General features: G+C 52.2%; 1 protein-coding gene across 1 annotated transcript; it reads left to right on the top strand.

Moving 5' to 3' along the window:
• Nucleotides 1–5167: 5167 nt before the first annotated feature.
• Nucleotides 5168–25381, top strand: DCAKD (dephospho-CoA kinase domain containing). The gene is made up of 5 exons (NM_001434735.1): nucleotides 5168–5229; nucleotides 15498–15715; nucleotides 16360–16563; nucleotides 20782–20869; nucleotides 24113–25381. The coding sequence occupies exons 2-5, from the start codon at nucleotides 15604–15606 to the stop codon at nucleotides 24402–24404; spliced, it is 696 nt and encodes a 231-aa protein (NP_001421664.1). The 5' UTR covers nucleotides 5168–5229; nucleotides 15498–15603; the 3' UTR covers nucleotides 24405–25381.
• Nucleotides 25382–26187: the final 806 nt, after the last annotated feature.

Here is a 26187-nt window from a genome sequence, read left to right as displayed (position 1 = left end):
GATTCTAACTCCCTGGCTTCTAAGTCCTAGCTCTGCCTGTGACCCACCAAGTCACTTAGGCAACTCACTTATCCTTTCTGAGCCTCAGTGTCCTCATCTGAGACAGTGCACACAGAGCAGTAAAGTGTTTTCCCCTCCCAGAAAGTCAGCATCACTCCTGGTGATCAAAAAACAACCTTTCTCATGATGTCCATCACAGATCAAGGTCATTGCTGTGCTCCCAGCAGATCAGAGATCCCTTTCTTCAGATGGGCCTAGGAAGGCATGAGCCAGGTCACCTTTATGATTCATTTAGCCAGTGGCTTGGAACACTCATGTCCTGATGTGTTGGGCTCTGGGGCAGAAGGTAGACAATTAGGGATGGACCAACACAGTCCCCTCCCTCGGTCCCTCCATCAGTTGGAAGGTGTCTGGTCTGACAGAACACAGTGCAGAAAAGAGTTGAGGGGTGGCCACAGGATGTAGCAGGAGCCTAGAGGTGGAATCCTTAACCTGGGGAACGGGGTTCTGGAGAAGACGGCTGAGCTGAGTTTTGGTAGCAGAAGCAGACAGACTGGGTGGACATCCTAGGCAGAAGGAATGAAAGTGGCTGCTTTGGAGGTATCACAAAGGAGAATGATGTGGCCAGCTTGGAGTGTGAGGAGCATTTTGGAAGTTGAGACCAGAGAGGCAGCCAGAAGTCAGACTGGGAAGGGATGCAGCTGCCATACTGAAGAGTTTGGACTTTACCCTGAAGAGTGTGAGACATGGAAGGATTTTAACTGGGGAGAAAGATGATGCAATTTTTGTTGGAGAAAGATCATACTGGGCAACATCCTGGCTTTCGTAGGAAAGAGCTTTTCTCCTCTGAAAAACAGGGCTAGTGGGCTCGATTGTGAAATAGGGGCTGGAGAGATGGTCTTTGGTAGCTCCCTGTCCCCCCCTAGAACTCACGCTCAGAAAGGGCATCCTTTTTCCATGTGACAGTCCCTGATAAACCAGGTCCCTGGACCACAGTGGGCTCAGCCTTCTGCTTGGTGCTGTGGGATTTAAAAGAGTGCCAGGCATTCCCTGCCCAGAAGGCACTTCCAGTGAAATCGGGAAAACCAGGCACACTTGATACCAAAATAACAAGGCCTGACTGGGTGTGATTAAATGAACTGGATAGATAAGTTAACTAAAGATGGGGGTGGGGCAGGCACTGCAGACCTCTGGGCCAGGGTGGTTAGAAAAAGCTTCCTAGAGAAAGCAGGACTCAAACCAGGCCTTGGATGCAACTTAAGCCCTGGATTCCCCCATCATGATCATTTTGGAGGGCCCTTTGGACCCACTCCTGAGCTGGAGTCACAGCTGCAGTTTTTAAGTTTATTAATTTTAAAAATTATTTATTTATTTGGCTGCACCAGGTTTTAGTTGCTGCACGCAAACTCTTAGTTGTGGCACAAGGGATCTAGTTCCCTGACCAGGGATTGAACCCAGGCCCCCTGCATTGAAAGCACCAAGTCTTAGCCCCTGAACCACCAGAGAAGTCTCTCTGCAGTTTTACTTTAGTTTGTGTGGTTGTTCAATTTGCAACCATTTCCCCCCACCCACCCCAAGACCCTGTGTTCTATGAAGACAGAACAGGTTGGGTTTTCCTCACTTTTTTATCATTTGGGCCAGCACACTATTGTTTTTTGTTCTTGTTTAACAAGTCATGTCCGATTCTTTTTCAACTCCATGGACTATTGCCCGCCAGACTCCTCTGTCCATGGGATTTCCCAGGCAAGAATACTGGAGTGGGTTGCCATTTCCTACTCCAGGGGATCTTTCCCAACTCAGGGATCCAACCCATGTCCCCTGCATTGCAGGGGGCTTCTTTACTACTGAGCCACAGGGAAGTCCAAGCCCTCAATTAATATTTGTTGGATTAATTAATGTATGACCGGATAAATGAGTGAATAGTGAGAAGTGACAAGTGCTTCAGGATGTGGAAACGCAGACAAGGGGCAGAGGCAGGAGCACATGGTATGGTGACCACTCATGTGCATAAAGCACTTTATTCCTCACAAAATGAGCTCACACGCTACTGTCTCGTTTGATCCCTACCATCAGTTGTTTTCTTTGACTCTGTGCAGTAAACAGGGCTGCTATAATTCTTGTTTTACGATGAGAAGAACAGAAGTTCAATGATTTGTCCAGTGTTTCACTGCTGCTAAGGATGAGCTTGGACTTGAACCTGTTGTTTTCATGCAAAGTCTAGTGCAGTAACTAAATTGCCTTCTTCCTTTGCCTTTCCCAAGGGGGAACATATGGTAAGACATATGGTAGAACATATGTTTGGAGGAGTGATCAGGGGCCAGGTCATAGAAAGCCTTGAGTTTCAGGCTCATCTTCAGAGTTTGGACTTTATCTCCCAGCTGGGAAGTCTTTTTTTTTCTTTTAAGCTATTTAATAAAGAATAAATATTAATGATATTTGTGAGGAATAGTATAAGGTTAATTGCATATTAATATTTATTTAAAATAAATATACGGAAAGTAAGTTTAATTTTAAGAACTGAGTCAAAGACCTAGGAGTCAAAGGAGTCATCTCTACTGGACTCGGAGGGCACCAAACAACTTAAAGTAGCTCTGTGGTCTGGGCGTCATGTTAGATGCTAAGGACAAGGGGTGACTGAGATGCAGGTCATTATCAGGATGAAGTAAGATTGTGTACGCAGTCCAAGCCAGCTGAAAGTAACTGCCATCCAAAATAACAGAGCGTATGTGTTTGAGCTGAAAAACTCCTGGATGACATCACCTCAAAACTGCAAAGACAGAGCTTCAGTTCAGAGGAAGTTCCTGGGTTGAAGCCCCTGAAGCTGCCCTTCAGCCTCCAGGATCACCCCAGAGCAGAGATGCAGCTGCTGTTGGCAGATTGGACCACAAAGATGGCTAATTAGAGCCCCCACTTGTACATCGCTAGCTCATAATACTGTAAGGCAGAATCCGGAGGGGAAAAGGATTATCTTGAAGGGATTGCCTAACAATACGCCCCTCGGAATAGCCTGATACCCTGGGGGAGGCGAAGGCATCTTATTTCTATCACTGCCGTGGTCAGTCATTGTTACTGATGGGGATGGGGGTGGGGGGCATCTGGGTATCCTTCTGACGTGACAGAAGTAGGCAAGAGATTGAGAACCACATAGTGAGGTTATCTGAAAGTTGTATAGTCCAGGAAGAGGACTGGGCCATTAGCTCTATAGAATAGGAATTAGAATTGTTTTAATATGACCCTGTGGAATAGAAGAGATGTTACCTAAGGAAAAACGGCCAAGATTGAATTTCAGAGACATCATGAAGCTGTCTGGAAAGACAGTGCATTCACCGACACTGGACTTGTCCAAGTAAAGTAAGCAGAGATGATGTGGAGGAGATTCAAACACTGAACAGGTGTTTGGACCAAATGGCCCCTTAGATCATGAGATGCAATCCTATTCATTGGGTGATGTCAGTCAGTGCTTCTGACCTCAAGAAGAAAGGTTTCAGGGACTGGAGTGATCAGAGAAAGATGTTGGGTTACTTCCTCCTTCAATCTATTGGATCCCTCGTATGCTGGACCCTGGGCCAGGCGCTGAGCACACTAGCGGTGAAGACAAGCTTCCTGCCTTGCCGCTGAAAGCAGAGGGACAGTTTAGGAAGAGGGAGGCGGAGGCAGGGTCTGAGTTAAGGACCACCTACTCATTTGAAAAGACCCTGATGCTGGGGGGAAATTGAAGGCGGGAGAAGGGGATGACAAAGAATGAGATGGTTGGATGGCATCACCGACTCAATAGACATGAGTTTGAGTAGGCTTTGGGAATTGGTGATGGACAGGGAAGCCTGGCGTGCTGCAATCCATCGGGTCACAGAGTCGGACACGACTGAGCGACTGAACTGAACTGAACTATATGTGGAGCACCCTTAGGTGCTTTTATGTATTTTCAATTCTTTCAACAAGCAGCACAGTAGCCAATATTTGCATTTCGAAAGAGCAGAGAGGCTAAGTGACTTGGCTAGGGTTGTAAGCATAGAATGAGCTCCATAGCCAATATTCATGGTAAACGGATTAACCTTTATATGTCAGCTTCTACAACTACCGAGCCTGCATACCACAGCTAGAGAATCTATGCTATGTGCCACAACAAAGGATAACACGTGCCAAAACTAAGACCCTACACAGCCAAGTAAATAAATATATCTTTTTTAAAATGTCAGTTTCTGGGAATTCCCTAGCAGTCTGTTAGAGGAAGCACACTGACTGAAACAGCCCACCCTGGCCAGGTACCATAGTAACCATTTGCGTGAGTTGTTTTACGATAGACAGTCCAGGTAAGGAACACGGAACTAATAAGCCATCATCAACTAGAAGAGTTCGGGAAAGGTCCAAAGGAGACACCACATGTCTGACCACCTCCTGGAATCCTTCTCACTGGCATCCATCTTGGCTGAACAAGGTGTCCACCACCAGGAAGGACTTCTGAGTCAGAATGATTGGCTAAAGACAGCACAATCCCATCACCATGAAACCAGAGACTGCAAGCCACGTGGCAGAGCAGTTCTCCTGGGTTCCTTTACTCTGCTGCTCTCCGGCTGGGAGCCCTTTCCCAATAAAATCTCTTGCTTTGTCACCACGTGTCTCCTCGGACAATTCATTTCCAAGTGTTAGATAAGAGCCCAGTTTCAGGCCCTGGAAGGGGTTCCCCTTCCTGCAACAAGTCCAGTGGTTAGGATTCTGCAGTTTCACTGATGAGGGTGGAGTTTAATCACTGGTCGGGGAACTAAGATCCCACAAGCTGCCCAGCCAGGCCAAAATAATTAAAAAATGGGGATGGTAATGGTATCTACCTCAAGGACTGTGAAGATTCAATGAGAATGCTTACAGAGTGCTGTTAAGACTTGGCAGTAGCCACTACCATGGCTATTGTTAACCATTGCCAGAGGCTGCACAGCTAGTGGTGGCCAATCCTGAACTTGAAGCTAGGCCCCGCCCGCCCCGGGTTTCTTCCAGCTTGGGAATGTTTTAGCGCCCAGAGCAGAATAATCCTGCGATCCCCACCTGCCCAGCACGCTAGGGAGGGGCGCCTTCCGGGTCCCGCCCCCAGTCGCCGGCCCCGCCCACCTTCAGCTGGCCGGACGTCCGGTCCACGTGCGCGCGCTCCCGAGGCCCCGCCTGTCTTCAGAGAGCCACCCAGTAAGCGCCTCTGAGATTGGGCGAGCGGCGGCGGCCAAGCCGGGTCAGAGTCCCAGGGTACGTAGCGCGCCGCATGGGCAAATGGGAGCGGCCGGACCCGGGTTAGGGGGCTGGCCGGTTTGCGGCCCCTGGGGCCGCTTTGTCTACTCTGGCGTTCAGGCTCCCGCGCTTGAAGGGCTTCGTCCAGCCTGGAGGCATTGTGTCCAGGCGCCGTATTCTCGGCGCAGTAGCGGTGCTGGGCTGGCGTAGAATACGCGCCTTTCTTTTGAGCCTCGGTTACAGTTTATTGAGCACATACTATGTAGCAGCTCTTGGTCAAACGCTTTTACCTCCGTGGCTCATTGCCTTGACAACAACCCTACTAAGTAAGGTGATGTTTTAGAGCTGTGGAGACAGGTTTACAACTAGAAAGCAGTGGAAATAGTGAATTTAAACCAAGGTTTAGGCCAAAGCCGCTTCCCTCGTAGCTCACTCGGTAAAGAATCTGCCTGCAGAGTTCAGGAGACCCGGGTTCGATCCCTGGAATGGGAAGCTCCCCTGGAGAAGGAAATGGCAACCCACTCCAGGGTTCTTGCTTGGAGAATTCCATGGACAGAGGAGTCTGGCAGCTACAGTCAATGGAGCCGCAAGAGTCGACCCGACTTAGAGACTAAATAACCACCCCCTGCACTTCAGACTTTTGTGGTCAGATCTGTTTGATTTTTGAATCCAGCCTCTGCCATTTCCAGTTGTGTGACTGTGGGTACCGCTCCGACTCTTGTTTGCTCACGTGAAACATTGATGGCGTGGAGTTCCCAACTCTTGCGTTGATGAAAAGGGCAGCCTACTTCTCTCCCCTCTCCCCGCTCCCCAAATGGAGGCGTTGGCGCCTCTGGCGCTGAGTTTGTTTACGAAATTTGCAAAAAATTTTCTGTCTCTTAGTTATGGGGAAATTTTCACCCGAATGAACCTTGAAATTGAGTCCTAGTTTTAAAGTTGAGGAAATGGAAAGCTTTGAAATGTGTTTTCTTTGGGGCCGGGAGTGCAGATTTGCCTAAGTAAATCAGATGGATTTGGCAGGGTGCAGACAAGCCTGGGGACACGGTAACATAATAGAGATAGGAAGTGGACAGGCCGGTTGGGGTAGTTTTCCCTTACGAGGGCCCTAAATTCCCCCCAAATCCTCTTCTGTCTCTTGAGCAAGGTCTGAATCTGTCCTTATGGGAAGCGTGTTCAAAGGGCTCAGAACCTCACTTGGTTCCTGTGCCTTTACGACTGAAGGCAGGCCAGCAGTAGCCATTTAGCTCAGCTTCCTTTCGAAAACTACCCACTCTTCACATTTTTTAGGTTGCTTAAATTTTTCTCTGAAAGTTTCAATAGTTGCAAAGACCGTGATTTCTGGTTAATTGTAAATATTGACATCTTAAAAATGAAACTGTCAAGGCACTTAAGTCTGCAAAGGAATCTAAATGCCATAGTGATTTGATGTTCCCTCATCCTTGCAAAAGATTACATGAACCAGCTTTTATTGAACAGTTGAAATTTTACATGTTACTTTTTCCTCCTTAAACTCCTATTTCCACTTAATTTCCTCCGCAGAATTTCTTTTTCTAGTCAAATCAGTTTTATACTTGAAAGTCTTTGGTTTGTTGTTCTGCTCTGCAACAAAAATACTTACAAAAACTAAAACATTTTTGAAAATTGTGTTGTCATACTGTTAAACATTTTCTTTTAGACTGAGTTCCAAAATTGTAAAGTACAAAACTGACCAAAACAACTAGTTTTAATCATTGTTAAACCTAACTCTTATTTGAAATGCTTCTCTTAATAAGCTGAGTGGAACGTTTTCTTTTAATTCATGTATGTATCCCTGTATATTTGCTAGAATTGATCTCATGTGACCTCAGCCTGCAGTGGCTTTGGAGTGGGGCTTGGGTTCCCAAGCAGAGGTTGAGGCTGGGTCGCGGCAGTGAAAGCACTGGATCCTAGCCACTAGACCAGTGGTAAGTGACAAGGGCCCTGGCCCTTCAGCTCTGCAGAAAAGAATTTCCACAAAGATGGAAAGTAGTGAAGCAAGTAAAGTATTTATTAGGAGGAAAGAGTACAGTACGTGTGGCTAGACACACGGGGCAGACTCAAAGGGAGGGTCCCTGAGTTGTTGAGTCTCGCCTTCGTGGTAGTTTGAATTACTTTTATGGGGTATTTCTTCCCTATTTCCTTTGGCCAGTCATTATGATTTGCCTGGTTCACGGTCCATATTCGTTATATCTTAAGATCCTTCCATGTGGGCGTACGCATCTTTTAGCCAAGATGGATCCTACCGAAAAAGCATCTGGGTAGATCATCCCTTGACATGATTCCCCTTTGGCCTCCTAGGAACCTTTTCGGCCCACGTGTGTTCAGGGAGGTCTCCTGACTTCAGGAATGAGAAATATGTGGTCTCTGCAGGGTCCAGCCTCCTCCCTTAATTGTCCTGCTATTAACATTAACGTCTTGGAGTTTTTTGGTCAATAGAGAATGAATCTCCATTTTTTTTTTTTACCCTGGGGGGTGGGGGTAGGGGCATCTGCCTCCTGCCTCAGAATGAGCAACTAACCCTAACCCTGCTTACCCATGAGCTGGACATTTAGCTGTGTGCATCATGTATTCAGGGGCTTCCCTGGTGGCTCGGATGGTAAAAAATACCCAAAACGCGGGAGACCAGAGTTCGATCCCTGGGTCGAGAAAATCCTGTGGAGAAGGGAATGGCTACCCACGTCAGTATTCTTGCCTGGAGAATTCCGTGGCCAGAGGAGCCTGGAGGGCTACAGTCTGTACGGTTGCAAACTGAACGACTAACACTTTGTGTATTCAGTAGATGCTTTTTGAGGCCCTTCTACTTATTGGGCCCTGTTTTAAGCACCTTAAATACAATAGTGCTCGGATTCTAGGGGGAGAGGCACATTACATCAAATAATCACGTAGACATATTTGAGGGGTGATAATAATAAGCACAGTGAAGAAAAGTGGAACATGAGGGAAACAGAGGGATGCTACTTTATATATTCAGGACAGTCTAATTGGGTAGCAGTGGGACAGAGAAGGGGAAAGGGGTCCTGCATGTGGAAGGAACAGCCAGCATGTCCACAGGCCCGAAGTGGGAGGTGCCCAACACAGTCAAGGGGTAGCAAGAGGCCAAGATGACTGGAGAGTCTCATTTGATGGGAGGAGTGGGAGGAGGTGCCCAGAGAGGCTGGAGCTGAGTCTCTCCGGAGACACACAGGAACTCTGAGACGGAGAGGTGATGTGATCTGACTTAGGATCACACTAGCTGCTGTGTGACCAGCAGACTGTCAGGGCGCAAAGGCGGCAGCAGATCACTCACTGCAGTGACCTGGGAGCCAGACTCGGGGCTGGGGGGAACCAGGCGTGTCTGGGAGGTAGAGCTGGCAGGGGGCAGGTGGGTTGGATGAAGATTGTGAGAAAGGAACCGGAAGGATGCTCAGGGTTTGGGGTTGAGCAGCAGAAAGGACAGAGGTGCCCTTCAGGGAAAGGAGTAGACCGCCACCACAGACGTGTCACACGTGGAGTTAGGAAAGATGAGGCGATGGTGGCATATGTACCTCGTTCAGCCCTGATGAAACCCCTGTGCGTAGTTATTATTGACTGGGCCATGCAGCATTCAGAATCCTAGCTCCCCCTCAGGGATTGAACCCAGGTCCCCTGCATTGGGAGCTTGGAGTCTTAACCGCTGGACTACCAGGAAAGTCCCAAGTAGTCATTATTAATCCCATTTTATATGTAAGGACACAGAAGCCCACAACGCTGGAGAATATTGCCCAAGGCCACGTGGCTGCCATCCCAGCCGAGGCCCTTGACTTCACAGCCCCTGGGGTTTGGCCTTCCCTGTGATCATTTTTCTGTGTGGCACTAGCATAGTTGTCCAGTCCAAACACCCTCCCTGCTGGGGCTGCTGCTGCTAAGTCACTTCAGTCGTATCCGACTCTGTGTGACCCCACAGACGGCAGCCCACCAGGCTCTGCCGTCCTGGGATTCTTCAGGCAAGAACCCTGGAGTGGGTTGCCATTTCCTTCTCCAATGCATGAAAGTGAAAAATGAAAGGGAAGTCGCTCAGCCGTGTGCGACTCTTAGCGACCCCATGGACTGCAGCCTACCCAGCTCCTCCATCTATGGGATTTTCCAGGCAAGAGTACTGGAGTGGGGTGCCATTGCCTTCTCCAACAACCTCCCTGTCCACCCATAAAACCTCCCTGGAGCAGTGGTGTGTGCCTGGAGGGGGCTGTAGAAGAAAGACCTGCCTTCCCTTGGTGGTGGCAGGGCAGAGGGAGAGGCAGGCTGAGCGCCACACCTGCTCTGGGGACTCCCTCCAGCTCCTGGCAACCCGGAGGAGGAGGTGCTGGTTTAATATAGGTCCAGCGGATGAGGAGAACTTGGACTCAGGTTTAAACAGCAGCCTCTCACCAATAATGAAAGATCAGGAGGGGGAAAGCGTAGATAAAAATAGCACTTACTAGTTAACTGGAAAACAATATATTTTTGCAACCTCTGGTTCCACAAGAAAATAATTGGGTCCCAAGGTAGGGAACAACTCGTTTTCATGAATGATTATATTGATCATTGGAGCAAAGTGGATACACCCGCTTTGGAAAGTAATTCAAAGGAAAGACTCGTGGCCGGTCAGGCCGGCCCAGGGTGAAATCCTGAGAGGCTGCAGAGGAGGAAGGAGGCTGGAAGTTAATGAGGGAGCAGTCTCCTGGCCCCAGCCGGCAGGTGTGGGGCTGTTGCTTGGGAGACGCAGAACAAGAGAACTCGCTCCCAACCAAGCCCTGAGCTCTCCTGAGGGAGCAGAGAGTGTCCATTCACATATCAGTCCCTTACTCTGCTTGAAGCCGCCGGGGGTTCTGTTTGTCTCCACTTTTCTCCAGGAGGGATTTACTAGCAGAGAGCAGTGTGTTCTCATGGATAGAGGAGCATGCTGGGAGCCTCCCCTGTGCCGATGAAGGGAGAATGTGACCCCAAGTATTTCCGGTCCCCTTCCCTGCTCATGGAGTCGTTCTGTTATTCATTCTACGATGATCAGCAAACACTATCCAAATGAAAAGGGAGCTTTGGTTGAGAGCTCCGTGGGTGCTAAGTACTGTTCTAAGCACTTTACATATATTAATTCATTTACTTTTCATGGCAACCAAGAGTAGGGCTCCTTAGCTCCATTTTACAGATGAGGGTTAAATAACTCAAAGGAAGGTTAAATAAGGTGACCAATATCACTCACCTGGTGAGTGACAGACCCTGGACTAGATGCTAGGGACAAAAGGTCCAAGCGCTGGACACAGCTTGTGGCCTTGTGGAGCTTATTTTATCTAATCATCATCATGCAAACAGAAGTACAAAGCCGGGTGGGCACAAGGGAAGAAGAGAAAAGGAAGTGGTGAGAGGTGTGAGGGGCCCAGTGTGGATTAAGAGGGGCACGAGGCTGTACTGAGAGAGGTGACCTGCTCCCTGCTGCTGTCAGGTCCTGACTCAGAGTGACCACTCTGGTCCCTCAGTTAAAGCAAGGACCCCCGTCCTTCCTGATCCCCTCCCCCACTTAGCACTGCTTCACATATTGTGACCTTTCTGTTTCTATACCTCCCCAACTACCTCCTTCAGTGGAGTGTGAGCTCCGTGGGGGCAGGCGCCCTTGTTCTGAACAGTGCCTGGTGCCTGATTGGCTGAAGGGATGACTCGAGGAGTCAGCCAGGAGGTGAGGGTGGCGGACAGGGGAACCGCAGACGTGGAGGCTCCGAGGTAGGAAAGAGCCTGCGTGTTCAGGGACAGGCAGCAGGCACACGTGACGAGCACAGGTGCGGACGAGGAGTGACGGAGGGGATGGGAGCGGGGGTAGACAGTGAGAGGTATCACAGGACCCAGAGACCTCCGAAGTCGAGGAGGAGGAGAAATACATCGAAGATTTTAGACGGGAATGACAGGAGCAGATGTTCACGTTAAGCCACGAGCCTGGCTGCCTTGAGAGAAGTGAGGCAGGGACTGGGGGGAGGGGTTGCCAGGTCACAGGCTCCTGCAGGGGTCTAGGGTGCGGTGGCTTAGGTTAGCAGGGTGGGCATGGTGGACTGAGAATTCCCCAGATGGCACGGGGCCGTCTGGAGGCCCGTGAAGCAGTCCACTCATTGTTCCCTAAGAAACCCTGCCAGGGGAGATTCCAAGGGAGATCAACCTTCCCCAAATGTATTTTCTTTGTCATCTCCAGACCATGGGGGCCCAAGAGGTTAAAACCAAGGAGCCCAGCAGTAATGGAGCACAACAGAATTCTGTCGTCACCTCACAGGGCTGAAGACCTCCCCCAATCCCAGTCCTTACCCTTTCTTTACTCCCTGCTGCCTCCCATTGATGTGGAGACAGAGGGACAAGAAAAGACTGGATGTGGCTCCCCTCACCCCCTCCGGGATCCCAGGCCCGGAATCAGTTCTGGAATCCAGCTCCCACTCACTGGCTTCTCTTTGTCGCTGTGGGCCCTGGTGTTGTCCTTCCTTCTCCAGCTCAGCCAACGCTCTGAACAGCTTTGGGTGCTGAGGAGGGAGACGGCCGGCCACCAGTGGGCCTGTCATTCCTTGGTCACCCTGGGAAGTTCGCTGGACCACAGGAGGGGAGGAAGGACACACCAGCGTGACTCACAGCCTACCCCGGGGCTGCTGCTGTTCCTGCTGGAAGTCCAGCCCCATGTTTACAGGTGTGGAGACAGAGGAGCAGACGGGGCCAGGTGTTTGGAGCTCCGCTGTTTCTCTCTTCGGAGCACTTCCCACCTTGGGCCAGGCTGCCGAGGAGGCTTCCCAAAATCACAGCTAGTTTTCTGGCAGAGTGCAGAGGCTGGGACCAGGCCTCTCAACTCCAGTCCACGGCCTTCCATTTTTACCGGGGTTCTGGTGTCTGATTGGCTGGGACGCGGGTTTGCGCCCTAGATTCAGAGAGAGGGGCCTAGGGTGGACGCTGGGTTTCTTCTACACTTTTTCTAAAGTTTCACAGGGGATTCAGATCACAGCCAGCTTTAGGATGGCAGTGCCGTGAGGGGAACTGGAGCGGATTCTACAGAGTGATGAATTTTGAGCCACACCAGGAAGAGGATGTCAGAGGTGGTCACCGCTCCTGTAGGTGCCTGGGGCAGAGCTACGGGGGAGGTCTGGGTGGGACCAGGGGCCTGACTTCCAGGCAGCTTGGAACCTAAACCTTTCCTCCTTGCTGAGCCTTGAGGGTCCGGGTGGCCCCTGGGGGCAGAACGGCACTCCCCAGCCCCAAGGTGGGTACCATGTGACAGCTTTCTGTCACCTGTCAGTGTTCTCTTCTTGGCTGGTTTCATTTGTTACTGTCTGTCTCACCAAGCTTTCCTGAGGGGCAAGACCTGGGTTTCACTTTGGTTGCTGCAAAGCCCAGAGGGGCTCAGTCAGCGGTTTGTGAGGGAGCAAGCTATGGAGGGGCTTATGGGACTGGAACAGCTGGTATTTGTCTTTAAGCCAGGGGCTCACAGCCTCCCAGGGCATGCACGCCTCCATCCCCTCGCCCCTCCCAGCGGAGGCCAAGCCACTGTGAGTCTGTTTCTACAGATTGTCAGCCAGGGCCCCAAGAAGGGGGGATCCTCACTAGGTTACCCCAGGAGCCAGGGGCAGACACTGAGCCTGCGCCCTGGTGGTCATGCCTTAGACTCGGCCCCCTGTTCTGCAGAGGGAAACCAGTGTGATCATTAAGAAATCATTTTTCTTCGGCCCCTGTAGACAGACACACCCTCCTTATTTCGTCTGAATCTAAACGTAAGTTAATTTCCCATTCTCTGAGTACATGAAGGCAGAGGTCTGGACACAGAGTTAGGAGCCCTGATTTCCATCCAGGCTCTGCTTTTAGTTGTGATCCTGGGCAAGTCCCCTCTTCTCTGGTTCTCAGTCTATACCATCATAAACAAATAGCCCGTCCCAAGCCCTGGGACACAGCAGAACTCCCTGGGTGCCTCCACCCCTCTCCCCTGAGACCTGGTGCAGTAGGTCTCCAGAAGGGTCCTGTCCTGTGTGCAGGCAGGAGGTGAGGTCTGCTCAGCCACGTGGTCTTCCAGGCTCCCTTACCCAACTCAGAAAACTCGGTTGACCAGGTGGCAGCGGCTTGCTCTCACTGATGAGGTGTCAGGCCCCTGCGGAGAAGCAGGCCCCGTCCTTTCCTTCAGCTGAGGCCAGTTCTCCGGCCCCACTCTGTGCCTCCAGGTGTGTCTTCAGCAGAAGAGCAGACCCAGGGCTTTAGGGACAATAGGAGACCATTGGGATGAAGAATGCTGCTGTTGGGTGTTCCATTTCAAAGCATCAGCTGAGTGGACCAAAAACAAATTCTTTCACAGCTGAACCCTTAACTCCTCTTTTGTAAGCTGTGGGGAAACCTACCTGAGGGCAACTCCAGTCTCAGAGATTGAGGAGCAGTCTTTGTAAACGGTTTAATAATTTAGTCAGAACTACGTTTGGATGGTGACTGGTGGATATTTTCCTGTCTCCATCCCAGGCTTCCCTGAATGAGAATGAGCCCGGGCAGATTTCAACTTCTAGGTTGGTGTCACCCCGAGCCACCCAGCCAGCCTGCCCACGTCCAAGCGGCTGCCTCCCCATCACTGCTGTGTCCTCAGGAGAGGCAGGCTCATTTCAGTATTGTTGTTCAGTAGCTCAGTCGTGTCTGACTCTTTGTGACCCCCTGGACTGCAGCATGCCAGGTCTCCCTGTCCCTCACCATCCTGGAGTTTGCCCAAGTTCATGTCTGTTGAATCAGTGATGCCATCCAACCATCTCATCCTCTGCCGCCCTCTTCTCCTTTTGCCCTCAGTCTTTCCCAGCATCAGGGTCTGTTCCAGTGAGTTAGCTGTTCGTGTCGGGTGGCCAAAGTATTGGAGCTTCAACTTCAGCATCAGTCCTTCCAATGAGTATTTTAGGGTTGATTTCCTTTAGGATTGACTGGTTTGATCTCCTTGCTGTCCAAGGGACTCACAAGAGTCTTCTCTAGCACCACAGTTTGAAAGCATCAGTTCTTTGGCACTCAGCCTTCTTTATGGTCCAACTCTCACATTTGTACATGACTACTGGAATATAAGCTCAAGCAAAGTGTAATCAGGACAGTAAGTCTGCTGTTTAACCAAAAAAAAAAAAGTCCTGTGACAGATTTCAAGGTCCTGGAAATGCTTCCTTTGACACTTCTGAAGTAAGGATGAGAGAGACCTGGCCTTTGATCTAATTTCTCCCAGCTTGGGAACAAAGTCCAGGACATGGTAACCATGTTTACTGAAAATGCAACATAGCTTAAAATCTATGGTGAGAGTCTGCAGTTGCAGGAATGGAGACCTTATTTCATGAAAGTCTTTTTTCCTTTCCGTGCCTTGCCACAAGAGCATAACCCCCAGCGTCCACCCTGCACCAGCACCCTCACCTCCATTCCTGGTTATTTACCATGTGAGTGGTAGTGCGCTAAGGGCTACAGATGCATTTTCTCAGTCAGTCTGCAGAGTTTCTGCACAACGGCCTTAGGAGGCAGGTTCTGTCGTCCCCATTTTACCCCATTTTATGGATGAGAAAACTGAGGTTCCCAGAGGCAAGTGACTTGCCCTGGATTGCATGGCATGTAAGTGGAGGAGCTGAATTTGAAGGGATACATGCTTCTAGCCTCTGGGCTGTATTGCAACTTCTCCGTCTGAGAGCCGCAAGTCGCGACGCCAGGTTTAAGGCTGTCTCCCTGCCAAGCCTGTCATCCTTTCCTCATTATTCTTGGCATGCTCCATCCTTCTCCAAACTTTGGGCTAAGTGGCCACCCAGCCTGCCTGTGGCTGGGCTCCTCACCTTGGTCACTTCTTCGATGAGGAGTTGGGATTATTCCTCTCAGTCCCGACCAGCTGCCCAGGCTGTCCCAGTTCTAGCGCTAGGGCACACGGGCAGGCCGTTTCCTCTTGTGAGCCTCTTGTCCAGACGAGGAAGCGGAGGCTGGGGTTCACCCCAGAGGGACAGCTGTCCCCTTCCTGTGGGAAGTTTGCCCTCAGTGGGGTATCGCCACCTCCAGAAAGCTCTGTCTGCTTAACAGCACTTGACCTTGCTCTTCCTGCTCAGCGTTTTGATGGCTAAATTTACATAGTGTTAGTTTGCCTTCTTTGTGAATGTTTTTAAAATACCGGAGGCCTCCCGGTAAAGAGTTTTCTGTCTCAGGTGGATCCAGAGCCCCTGAAGCTCAAGCCGTGGCACTGCCTGGCCAGGCTGTGTCTGCCTTGCTTTGCCTGCCTTTGCTTCACCTTCCCCCAGCCTCTTGGCCCCACACTGACCAGGCCTGCTCTGTCCCATGGGCAGGTCCTTCCGGCGTTCCTGTGGAGGACCCTCACCACTGGGGAGCTTGGCCCCTGTGACTCCAGACTCCTGGTTCTTGGTCTCACCGACCTCCCTCCTTCCTGGGAAGATGTTCCTGGTGGGCCTGACAGGGGGCATCGCTTCAGGCAAGAGCTCAGTGATCCAGGTGTTCCAGCAGCTGGGTTGTGCGGTGATCGATGTGGACATCATTGCCCGGCACAGTGAGTTGTGGGCACAGCTGTACCTTGCAGCTCCTCTCTGCTTCCTTCCTTCCATCAGGCCTCACCTTTTCACAGGCCTTTCCCATCAGCCTGGCCTCCTGCTCCCAGCCCCTGTGGCCCCCCCTCTTCTGCTCACTCTTCCCTCCCCCTCCCCTCACCCCATGACCAACACGAGGGATTCTGTGTACTCTGGTCCCCTCCCTAACTGCTTTCCCTCCTCTGATTTTTAAAACATTACTTATTTATTTCTGGCTACACTTGGTCTTCATTGCTGCACAGGCTTTTCTCTAGTTGCAGTGAAAGAAGGCTGCTTTCTGGTTGCGGTGCACAGGCTTCTGAGTGTGGTGCTTCTCTTGTTGTGGGGCACAGACTCTAGACACACGGGCTCAGTAGTTACGGCATGTGGGCTTAGTGGCTCCCTCAGCACATGGGATCTTCCCGAACCAAGGATCGAACCCACGTCCCCTGCATTGGCAGGTGGATCTCAACCACTGGACCATCAAGGAAGTCTCCCTCATTTTGTTTTTGCTCCAGCTGAAAGAAGCACCCCTGGGTTGCCCCATCATTTTGCCTGTAGCCCCTGGGAGTGTCCTTGTTGGCCTGGAGGCTCCAGAGAATGACCCAGGTTCCTCTTCCTGCCCCAGTTGTCCAGCCGGGATACCCGGCCCACCGGCGCATTGTGGAGGCCTTTGGCACCGAGGTCCTGCTGGAGAACGGGGACATCGATCGCAAGGTCCTGGGCGACCTGATCTTTAACCAGCCCGACCGGCGGCACCTGCTCAACAGTATCACCCATCCTGAGATCTGCAAGGAAATGATGAAAGAGACCTTCAAGTACTTCCTTCGGGGTAAGTCCTGGACCTGGGACCAGGCAGGGCAGAGCCGGTTCCTCCAGGCTCAAACCCTTCTGTGCAGAGATTGTCCATGGAGGGAGGAACCAGTTTTCATGCAGGCTGTCAAATTCACTCTGCTCATTGGCATCCCCTGTGTAGCCGGGTACCAGCCCCAGAAAGATGAAGTGATGTTCCTCAACTCTTAAGGGAGTGGACAGTTTAACGAGAAGAGGTGCTTGAGGCTTTTGAGCCCTGAACTCCAGGAAGCTGATTTTTCTCATAGGGGTGGGAGTAATAATGATGTTGTTGTCGTGGTTTAGTTGCTAAGTCTTGTGTGACTCTTGTGACCCCATGGACTGTAGCCCACGAGGCTCCTCTGTCCATGGAAACCTGTAGGCAAGAATGCTGGAGCAGGTTGCCATTTCCTTCTCCAGGGGATCTTCCTGACAAAGGGATCAAACCAGCATCTCCTACACTGCAGGTGGATTCTTTCCCGAGGAGCCACCAGGGAAGCTTCAGGGAATATAATACTTGACGAATAATGGAGTCGTAAGACCAGAGTTTAAGTCCCAGCCCTCATGGTTTCCAGCTGCATGACTGTCAGAGTGAGCCCACCCCTCTGCCTGTTTCCTCCTCCGCAAAGTGAAGCTAATAATACCATCTCGAAAGTTCTTAGGGACTAAGAGTCCACACCATGACTGTGGGTCACCAAGCAAATGTAAACCGTGGTCAGAGTTGGTGCTGGTTGAGCTGCCTGGGGGAGTAAGTTTGCAGGGTGGAAGGTAGGAGGCTCCAGCATGGCCAGGGCTGGCAGGGGTGAATTCCAGTGGAGGATAATCCTTCAGGGCTGGGCCTCAGTGGAGAGAGCTAGCCGGGCATGTGCGGGGCCAGCCAAGTGATGAGGCAGGTCTAAAGGAGGGGAGCATATTTGTAAAGCAGGGTCTGTGGCAGCCTTTTCCCAAGCCATACACTGCATTCCAAGCACTGTTCTTCAGGGCGGCATGGGGTAGGGGTGGCCTGATCATTACTGTCCAGGATGGGGTCAGCCCCCAGGAGAAGGGGGAGAGCCCAGAACCTGGCTTGGGATCAGGCGACAGGCTGGCCCAGGGCCCTGCAGAGCTGCCTGCCAGCCTCTGGGACTTGGAGCCTCCAGCCCAGGCTCTGAGTTGAAGGCCTGCCTGCTTGTCTGCCGTCAGTCACCAGTCACGAGGCTGAGACTTTGCTTCCTGGAGGCTATGAGGAGCCTTCGTGTTTTTTTCCAGGCTTTTGCACTATAATCATGGCCAAATTCTCTCATGCATCAGGTTCTCATGTACAGAGTGGGGACCTTCCCCCCTGACCCCACCGCCCTGGCCAGTACCTCCCTACAGAAGGAAAGGGATGAATTGACAGACAGCCTGGACACTGATACTCCCTTCCCTGCCCCTGAGCCCTGGCCGGGCAGGAACTGGTCTGGATGTCCTCCCTACCAGACCAGCTTTTGCTCCCCATCTCCTTGTTGCAGGCCTCTTTCCCCACCGTCTCCCTCAAGGAGAGTCTCTGGACTCTTGCTGCCTTTGTCCTGCCTCTTGTGTCTGTGCCAGGACCCCTTCTGTCCTCCCCTGCACTGCTCCTGCCCCCCACCGCCCTGCCCGTCCCTCAACCGGGAGTGGGGCCTTCTGCCTTTCATTCCTGCCCTTTCGAGATCTCTCCCAGGCCAGGTGTGAGTATGTATGTCTTCAGGGCTTCAGGGTGGCAGCAGCTCTCCCCTCATAAAATTACACATCAGATAATGTCACCTGCTCCAAAGTTCTCCCACTGTGTCATCTACCCAGCCTCCCCTCTCCCCAACCACCACCACTTAAATAAAAGCCAGGAAGCTCTTTTCAGCTCGATAAGGTGAAAAATGGGGATGACAGCTGTGGCTTCCTCAGTCCCAGTTTTCCCCTGATGAGTATAACAAATACAACTGTCAGAGTTGGTATAATCAAACGTCAGATAAGATCACCAGCTGTTGGGAGGTCTCCGCGTAGGCAGACGGATGTCTTAATAGAGTCAGGATGGTTTGCAGAGCTTATCAAGCAGGAGCGATGTGACAGCTGAATAGCCCTTTGCCAGCGAACCAAAGAGCTGGCCGCAAGCTCCCGAGAGGGGCCGAGGAGAAAGGACAGTGACGGGAGAGAAAGGGATGGGAGTGGAGCAGAAAAGGGAGATAAAAGGCCCGGGAGGATCTGGACTCGGCTCCTGCTCTGGGCTGGGGAGGAGCGGGGAGCCCGCGCTGCCGGCCTCCTTCCTCCAGGAGCACTGGTAATGGTAGTAATAGCAACCGTCATCTGTGGAGCCTCAAGTGAGGGTCTGGGTGACGGGGAGCTGAGTGGTTTACAGACTTTTGCTCTCGTAGTCCTTAACCATCTTCCTGTGAGGTGGGTCATCCTTTCAACCACCGACATAGGCGAGGCTTGGTAATGGGGCCGAAGTGAGACAGCAGGGGCCGCACACCAAGGCACGTCCCAAAGCCCGTTCCCTCAACCCTGGCTTTACCTGAAAGCGTCTCTTGGGCTTCCTGAGCATCGAGCCCTGAGGAACAGGAAACCCAGAGGCTTGGGTCACCGCGTCCCCTGTACCACCTGGAGCGCAGCTGCCCTGTGACGCCCCTGGGATGGTACCACGTGTGGTTGGAAGTGTTCGCAGTGGGGCATCGTCCAAGCCAGGCAGGCGTCTCTAGGCCAGAGCCAGCGCCCAGCCCTTTCTCACTGCTCCTGGACCCATGCCAGCTTGTTGACACTTATACAGTGGTCACTGGTGTCGAGAACTAGGAGCCCAAAGCGTTTCTGGGTGAGAAGCTCAGGGACGTGTCTGCTCAGTGGGTGAGGGTGCCGCCCCCTTGACTGGCCTTGGCTTGTATTGGGTTGGCCAGAAAGTTCATTCAGGCTTTTTCATCGGATGTTGCAGGAAAACCCAAACGAACCTTTTGGCCAACACAATAGTAGGCGGGCTAGACAGCGTCTTTTACCCTGCGGGAGTTGGTTCTATAGTATTAGTCATAACCACCCCACCACCTCCAGACCAGTACATGTACTCCCTGGCTGGAGCTCTACCTCTGATGCCACGAAGCAGCCTCTTTCCTTTGGGGCAGCTCCTGCTGCCCACGTATGAGTTTTTTGGGGAGAATCTATAGATAGCGTTGCAGGACTTTTCAGCAGGGAGCCAGGCTTGGACCTGGCTCCTGGGTGGAGAACCTCTCTTTTTAATTTAATTAATTTATTTTTGGCTGTGCTGGGTCTTCGTTGCTGCTTGTACTGGGCTTTCTCTAGTTGTGGCAAGTGGGGGTTACTCTCTAGTTGCGGTGTTCAGGCTTCCCACTGTGGTGGCTTCTCTTGCTGGAGAGCACAGCCTCTAGGGTGCGCGGGCTTCAGTAGTTGTAGCTCTTACATTCCAGAGCCTGCGGTCAGTAGTTGTGGCATACTGGCTTAGTTGCCCCTTGGCAAGTGGGATCTTCCGGGACCAGGAATCAAGCCCATGTCCCCTGCATTGGCAGGCGGGTTCTTTACCACTGAGCCACCAGGGAAGCCCCTTTTCCTCTTTTTTTGAGGAAAGGTGGGTGAAATAGGGCAGAAAGGACCCAGCTACTCCCAGAAACTCTCTCCAGTCTCCTATAATTCGGCTGTGTCATCTCCCCTGTTCAGAAATGGCAACTCTTTGGGTTTCAGATCAGGGGACTCAACCCTTTGTGACCGCTTTGTCAGCCTCGCCTCATTCTGCTCCAGGCCTCCACTTCAGCCAGAGCCGCTCCCATTCCTGGAACCCTCACCTCCGCCCACCTCATTTTCAAATCTCAGAGGTCCTACCTGCTTTTCAAGGCCACTACAAATGCCATCCTTTCTATAAGGTCTTCCTGGATCATCCACCCCAAAATGACTTTCTGCAACATTTTGTCCTGAGTGGCATTGGAACCAGCTAGCATTCAGGTTATTGGAGAAGGAAATGGCAACCCACTCCAGTATTCTTGCGTGGAGAATCCCAGGGACGGGGGAGCCTGGTGGGCTGCTGTCTATGGGGTTGCACAGAGTCAGACACGACTGAAACGACTTAGCAGGAGCATTCAGGTTATGCCTTTCCTTAGAAGGTCTCCCCACTCTGCTGGGGAGCTCCTGATGGTGGGGGACAGTGGTTTTGGCTCATTCCCACACTGAGCATGCAGTCCTGTGTGTGCTTTATAGAATTGAGTTTGTGCATTTCCTGGCCTCTTCCCAGGATACCGCTACGTGATTCTGGACATCCCCCTGCTTTTTGAGACCAAGAAACTGCTCAAGTACATGAAGCACACCGTGGTGGTATACTGGTGAGTGTGTGGCATGGCCTGGCCCCACCGAGGCTGGAAAGGAGCACCCCCTGGGTAAGGCGCGTACCTGTGAAATGGCCCATCGCATTTTACCCTTTCCCCACGTGGTGACCAGGAGGCCCAGGGGGTTTGGGTAGCAGTGCCCTGAGCCTGTAGAAACTGACCTCTATAGAGCCAGGCCCAGATATGCCTGGGGTGGATGGGGGAAGTGTTGGCCCCCAGGTGTCTCTCTAGTGCTTGGGAAGGGCTCCCCCTGCTGGTTCTTGGAGGCATTTCAGCCCAGATGCTGGGCCCTGCCCTGGGGGACCATGTTCTTATTCAGTGGTTTCCTTTTCCCTCCTGTAACGCTTCTCAACTTTCCAAACAGCTCCCACATCAATTTACCTCTCAACATAAGGTAGTCAGGACAGGAGTTGATATTTCTTGGGTATGGGAAACTCAAGGCAGGAGTTACAGAATTTGTCTAGGGTCACCCACTGGCAATATGTATGAACTGAAAGTTGCAGAGAGGGAGCTGTCAGAACTCAGCTAAAGAAGGTGCTTTGTTCTCAGAATCCCTCAGGATGTGGAGCAGACCGGCATCCAGGTTTGGCAAACAAGAGGATCAAACTGTCAGAGAAAATGAGTCATAGTCCCAGTGGGGTGTGAGTGTAGATGAGGCTTCAGGGTGTCTCTGCCTTCCAGAAACTTCCGGGATGCCACCCACAGATACAGCAGACACAGAGGTGGGCCCTTGGCTCTGCAGGTATTTTGGGCACAGGGTGTTTCTCAAGAGACTAATGCAGGGGAGGCTCCTGGAACACCGGAGGCAGGGCCTGGAGTGCTCAGCGCCCCCAGCATCACTTGCCCTCCCAGCTCCTAGCCCTGGGCTGTCATTTAAAGGCAGCCTGAATCTACTGAGCCTGGAGCAGGGACTCAGGCCTCCTCTTCTCTCCCCCGCTGGAGCAGGGACTCAGGCCTCCTCGTCTCTCCCTCGCTGGCCTGTGTCTACCCGTGTAAACCTGTAGCCTCTCTGGCTTCTTTGTTCCCTGTTTGGGAAAGACTGTCAACTGAGGCCAAGCAGACTCCATGAAAACAGTTCTCTTTGCCTTGGAGTTTTAATATAATTCCAAACTTTGTACCAAGGGATCAGAAAAAAAAAAAAAAAAAACCCACCTCGGAGTATCATGTTTAAGTGAAAGTGTTAGTCGCTCAGTCGTGTCTGACTGTGATTCCATGGACTGTACCCTGCCAGGCTCCTCTGTCCATGGAATTTTACAGGCAAGAATCCTGGAGTGGGTTTCCATTCCCTCTTCCAGGGGATCTTCCCGACTCAGGGATTGAACCCAGGTCTCCTGCTTTGCAGGCAGATTCTTTGTCCTGAGTAAACAAATTAGGACCTGGTTGCATCTGCAGTCACCAGGTGACTCAGGCCTGCGTTTCCCACCTTCCTCCTCCCATGCTTTCCTTTTGCCAAGAGACAGCTGTGGCTCCTGGCAGATAGATGGGGCTTTGTGGATTTGCCAGCTTCCCAGGAGATCCTCCAGCCCCACTCACTGGCCAGAGCCTTCCCAGCATCCCAGGTACCATACATCCCCCGCTGTTATCATATGTGGTTGTATGACTCTTGAGAGTACCCAGGAGATAAATGAAGGATTATCTGTCTTTCATAAAAGGAATCTACACTCAACAAAAATAAGTCCATCCCCACATGGACTCCTTTAACTGGCAAACTACCCCTTGGGCATTTGAGCTAATATGGGGGATTTACCAAAGTGTGATTATACCAAAATGTGATTATTCACTTTTTTGAGGAGCTTGCCAATTGTTGGGTAAATGTTTGGGCAAAAATTCACTTACCCCAAACAACATCAGTCCTTAAACTAACCACATGGGACTCCTGCTGAGCTCCAGGCAGGGCCGTTGGCGAGTTCTGCCTTCACATCCCGGGAGGCCCACTGGTCTCAGCCTCACCCTCTAAAGGATGAATGCTCACTTGTGGCCCCAAGCCGTCTCCATTCTCTCAGCCAGACTTTCCCAGCCACAGATCTGCAGAGTCCCTGACAAGGATTGCATATAGTCCTTGTTCTCAGCCTGATGGGAACTGGCCCCATGACCTTGACAGCATGCTATCCTCCTAACAAAGGAAGTCAGAAGTCCTACCAACTTTTCAAGGCCAGTACAAACACCATCTTTATACAAGTTCTTCCTTGATTGGTCAGCCAGAAATGACTCTGTCACGTTCGGTCCTCAGTGACTTTGGAATTGGCTAGTGTTCAGGTTATATCTGTCCTTTCTGTCTTGACATCCCAGGAGGTCCTCAGGTCTAGGCCACAAGTAGACTAAAGGGACTAAACTGTAGTCATCAGATCTTCCCATCCTATAACTGGAAAAACTCTGGCCTAGTGGCAAAGCAGAGATACCCCCAGACGGCAGAAAACAGCTGCTGCAGCCTTTTACCCCCTTGTTCCCATCTAGGGGCTTAGGCAGTCAGAGAGCTAGGGGGCTGGTAGAGATGACCTTGCTCCAGAGGACAGCTGGACGATGCCTGTGTAGCCAAAGCAGGACAGGGAGCTTGCTGAGGAAGGACCAGGCAGTAACATCAGAGCGGGCAAGAGAGGCAGTCTTTGTATTTTCTCTGGAACTGGGAGACTGGGTGCTGCTCGGCCTACTGTGCAGTGCTCAGTCCTGTCCCAAGGGCTAAGGGGATCCAGTTCTCAAGTCCTTGCTCCTGTTGGAAGCATGTTGGGGCATCTCTCTTCTTCCGTGCCCTCCAGCCCAGCGGCCACCGTCTCAGCACAGTCCTTGTGCTCTGAATGTGCCGGGGTGGGTGTGGGGAGAAGAGGAGAGGGCTCTTTGTGGAAGCCCAGGAAGCTGATTTTTATGCCGCAGGCCCTGGTCCCCAGGGGAACTGCAGGACACATTTAGCTTGCAGACCCAGGCCTTTCAGTAAAGGTCATCCATCCAAGGATGCAGGATGTCGCTGATTCCAGGTGACCAAATCCTCCCATCTTAAAACCAAGGAATCTCAGGCCTGGTAGCCAAGCAGAGAGACCCTAGATGGCAGAAAACAGCTGCTGCCCCTCTTTCCCCTCCCCATTTATACTAAGGGGCTTAGGTAGCCCACAGTGGTGCTAGGGTGCTCATGAAGAGTGGGGTGAGGTGGGGGGAAGCCCGAGCTTCCAGGGCTGCCCACCCCTGTAACAAGGGAGGAGGAAGTCCAGAGCCTGCAGTGCCTGAGCAGCCCTTCTGCCTGGTCCGTAGTGACCGAGACACGCAGCTGGCCCGGCTGATGCGGCGGAACAACCTGAGCCGTGAGGACGCGGAGGCCCGGATCAAGGCCCAGCTGCCCCTGAAGGACAAGGCCCGCATGGCCCGCCACGTTGTAGACAACTCGGGCGAGTGGAGCGTCACCAAACGCCAGGTGGTCCTCCTGCACGCGGAGCTGGAGCACTCCCTGGAGTACCTGCCACTGCGGCTCGGGGTCCTCACGGGGCTGGCTGGCATTGTCGGTCTGCTCTACCTGCTCACCCACTACCTCCTGCCTTCCCCCTAGCTGGACCCTCCAAGGCAGGAACTGCTGGGTCTCAATCTCCTCAGAGGCTGAAACCAGGTAACAAATGCATCGGGTTTCCTCCCAACCCCTCAACACATGCACTCTGGATCCGGGCTGGAGCCCTGCCCTGGGCCTTCCTTTCCTCTGGGCACATACGGCATGCTCTCCGAGGCAGGGAAACAGCCCTCTGTCAGCAGATGCTCCTTTCCACCTTCCCCAGAGCCCTTCCCTATGGAACCCCCCACAGAATAGTGTCCATGAGAGGCTGTGACAGTAACACTGAGAGACTATTGTTAATTTCTTGTGGGTGGGGGTGAGGAGCGCTCTCAGGGGCTGTCACCAGTGTTTAAAGCTGGGAGGATCCCTGGGCCTGAACCGTCTCCAAGCACATGCGCCATCATGGCCAAAATGTCCTCTTAGTGGACATCGGGGAATCAGTTTGGACCAAAGGCTGCCCCCTTCAAGCAGGATTCCCTCGTAGACTGAAGCCCTCAGCCAGGATACAGTAAGGATTCGCTTATGGGCGATGCTATATCCGGGCAGAGGCCAGGCCTCTTCTGAGATGACCCACCGCCCCCCGTGGTATTTCCCCGGCACTCCCTGCAGCCCACTCCCTGCCCCCTACCACTCTACCTCCCTGAGCTCTTGGTGGTCCACATGCACCTGGATTTTTCTTGCCTCTGTGCCTTTGCCTTGCTGCTCCCCAATCTAAAATAACCCTCCCCCCACCCCCCAACTGGGTACCTTCTAGCTCAGGCACCACCTGAAGCTCCAGGAGGGATTAGGTGCTCTGGGTCACCACCCTGCCACCACTACCATGTTTTACCTGAATCCACAGTATAATAATCAACTAAAAGCTGGTTGGTCTCTCCTAGACTGTAAGCCCTTTGCGGGCAGGAATTGTGTCTTATTCATCTCTGTTCCTGGTGCAGAGCCTGAGTTGCCACTGGTGCTGAATAAAGTGTGTTGATCTGAAATGCCCCATGCTGCCACTGTACCCCCAGCATCACTGACCAACTGAGATTCCCAGACTCCACTCATACCATTTGGGCTTAAGCATGGCCTCCTCCCACACTAAGACCTGGGCCCCTCACTCCCCCAGCCTTAGAAGGTACAGTCGCCCTCTTGACTTCATCCAGGAGGATTCAGCCAGGTCCTAACGTACCTGTGTGAGAGGAGTGGAGGTGCTGGGGCAGCCTCACATCCACGTACTCCATCTTCCTTCCCCAACCCAATTAGACCAGTGTGGACATCAGCTTCCTCTTGCCAGAGCCAGCAGACCTGCTGATGTGTTGATCCTGCGGCCAGCAGCCTATTAAAGCCAGAAATGAGTGTGACAAATGAGACTGCTGTGGTGGCCATATTCAGTGCCCCCTTTCCCCGAGCTGCTCATACTTTAGAGACCAGCTCATTAACTCACTGCAAACCCAGGAGGGGCCGAAGCTGCTCAAGGAGGCTGCAGAGTGGGTCCAGGGCTGGATGAGAACGGCAGAGGGTGGCGGCTGCTTCTGCGGTTTGAGACCCAGAAAGGGGGGAAAGGAGGGAAGGGTATGGACCTCTCCCAGCACCATTACCCCAGTCATGGAGAAGATGGCTCCTTGTGAAGACGTGTGACATACTGACACCACTGCATTGTGACACCCAGAGGTAACAGTGATTATTCTGATTCCCCGCCCAGAGGGATGATCTGGTTTGGGTCAGAGCCAAGGTTCAGAAGACTGCCCGCTGTGTCCCAGGGCCTACAGGGAGGGAGCAGACCTGGGATTCCTCTGGCCCATTAGGC

This window comes from Bos taurus, chromosome 19, assembly GCF_002263795.3.
Source record: "Bos taurus isolate L1 Dominette 01449 registration number 42190680 breed Hereford chromosome 19, ARS-UCD2.0, whole genome shotgun sequence".
Taxonomy (NCBI): Eukaryota; Metazoa; Chordata; class Mammalia; order Artiodactyla; family Bovidae; genus Bos; species Bos taurus.
This window is presented reverse-complemented; position numbering and strand designations above follow the sequence as displayed.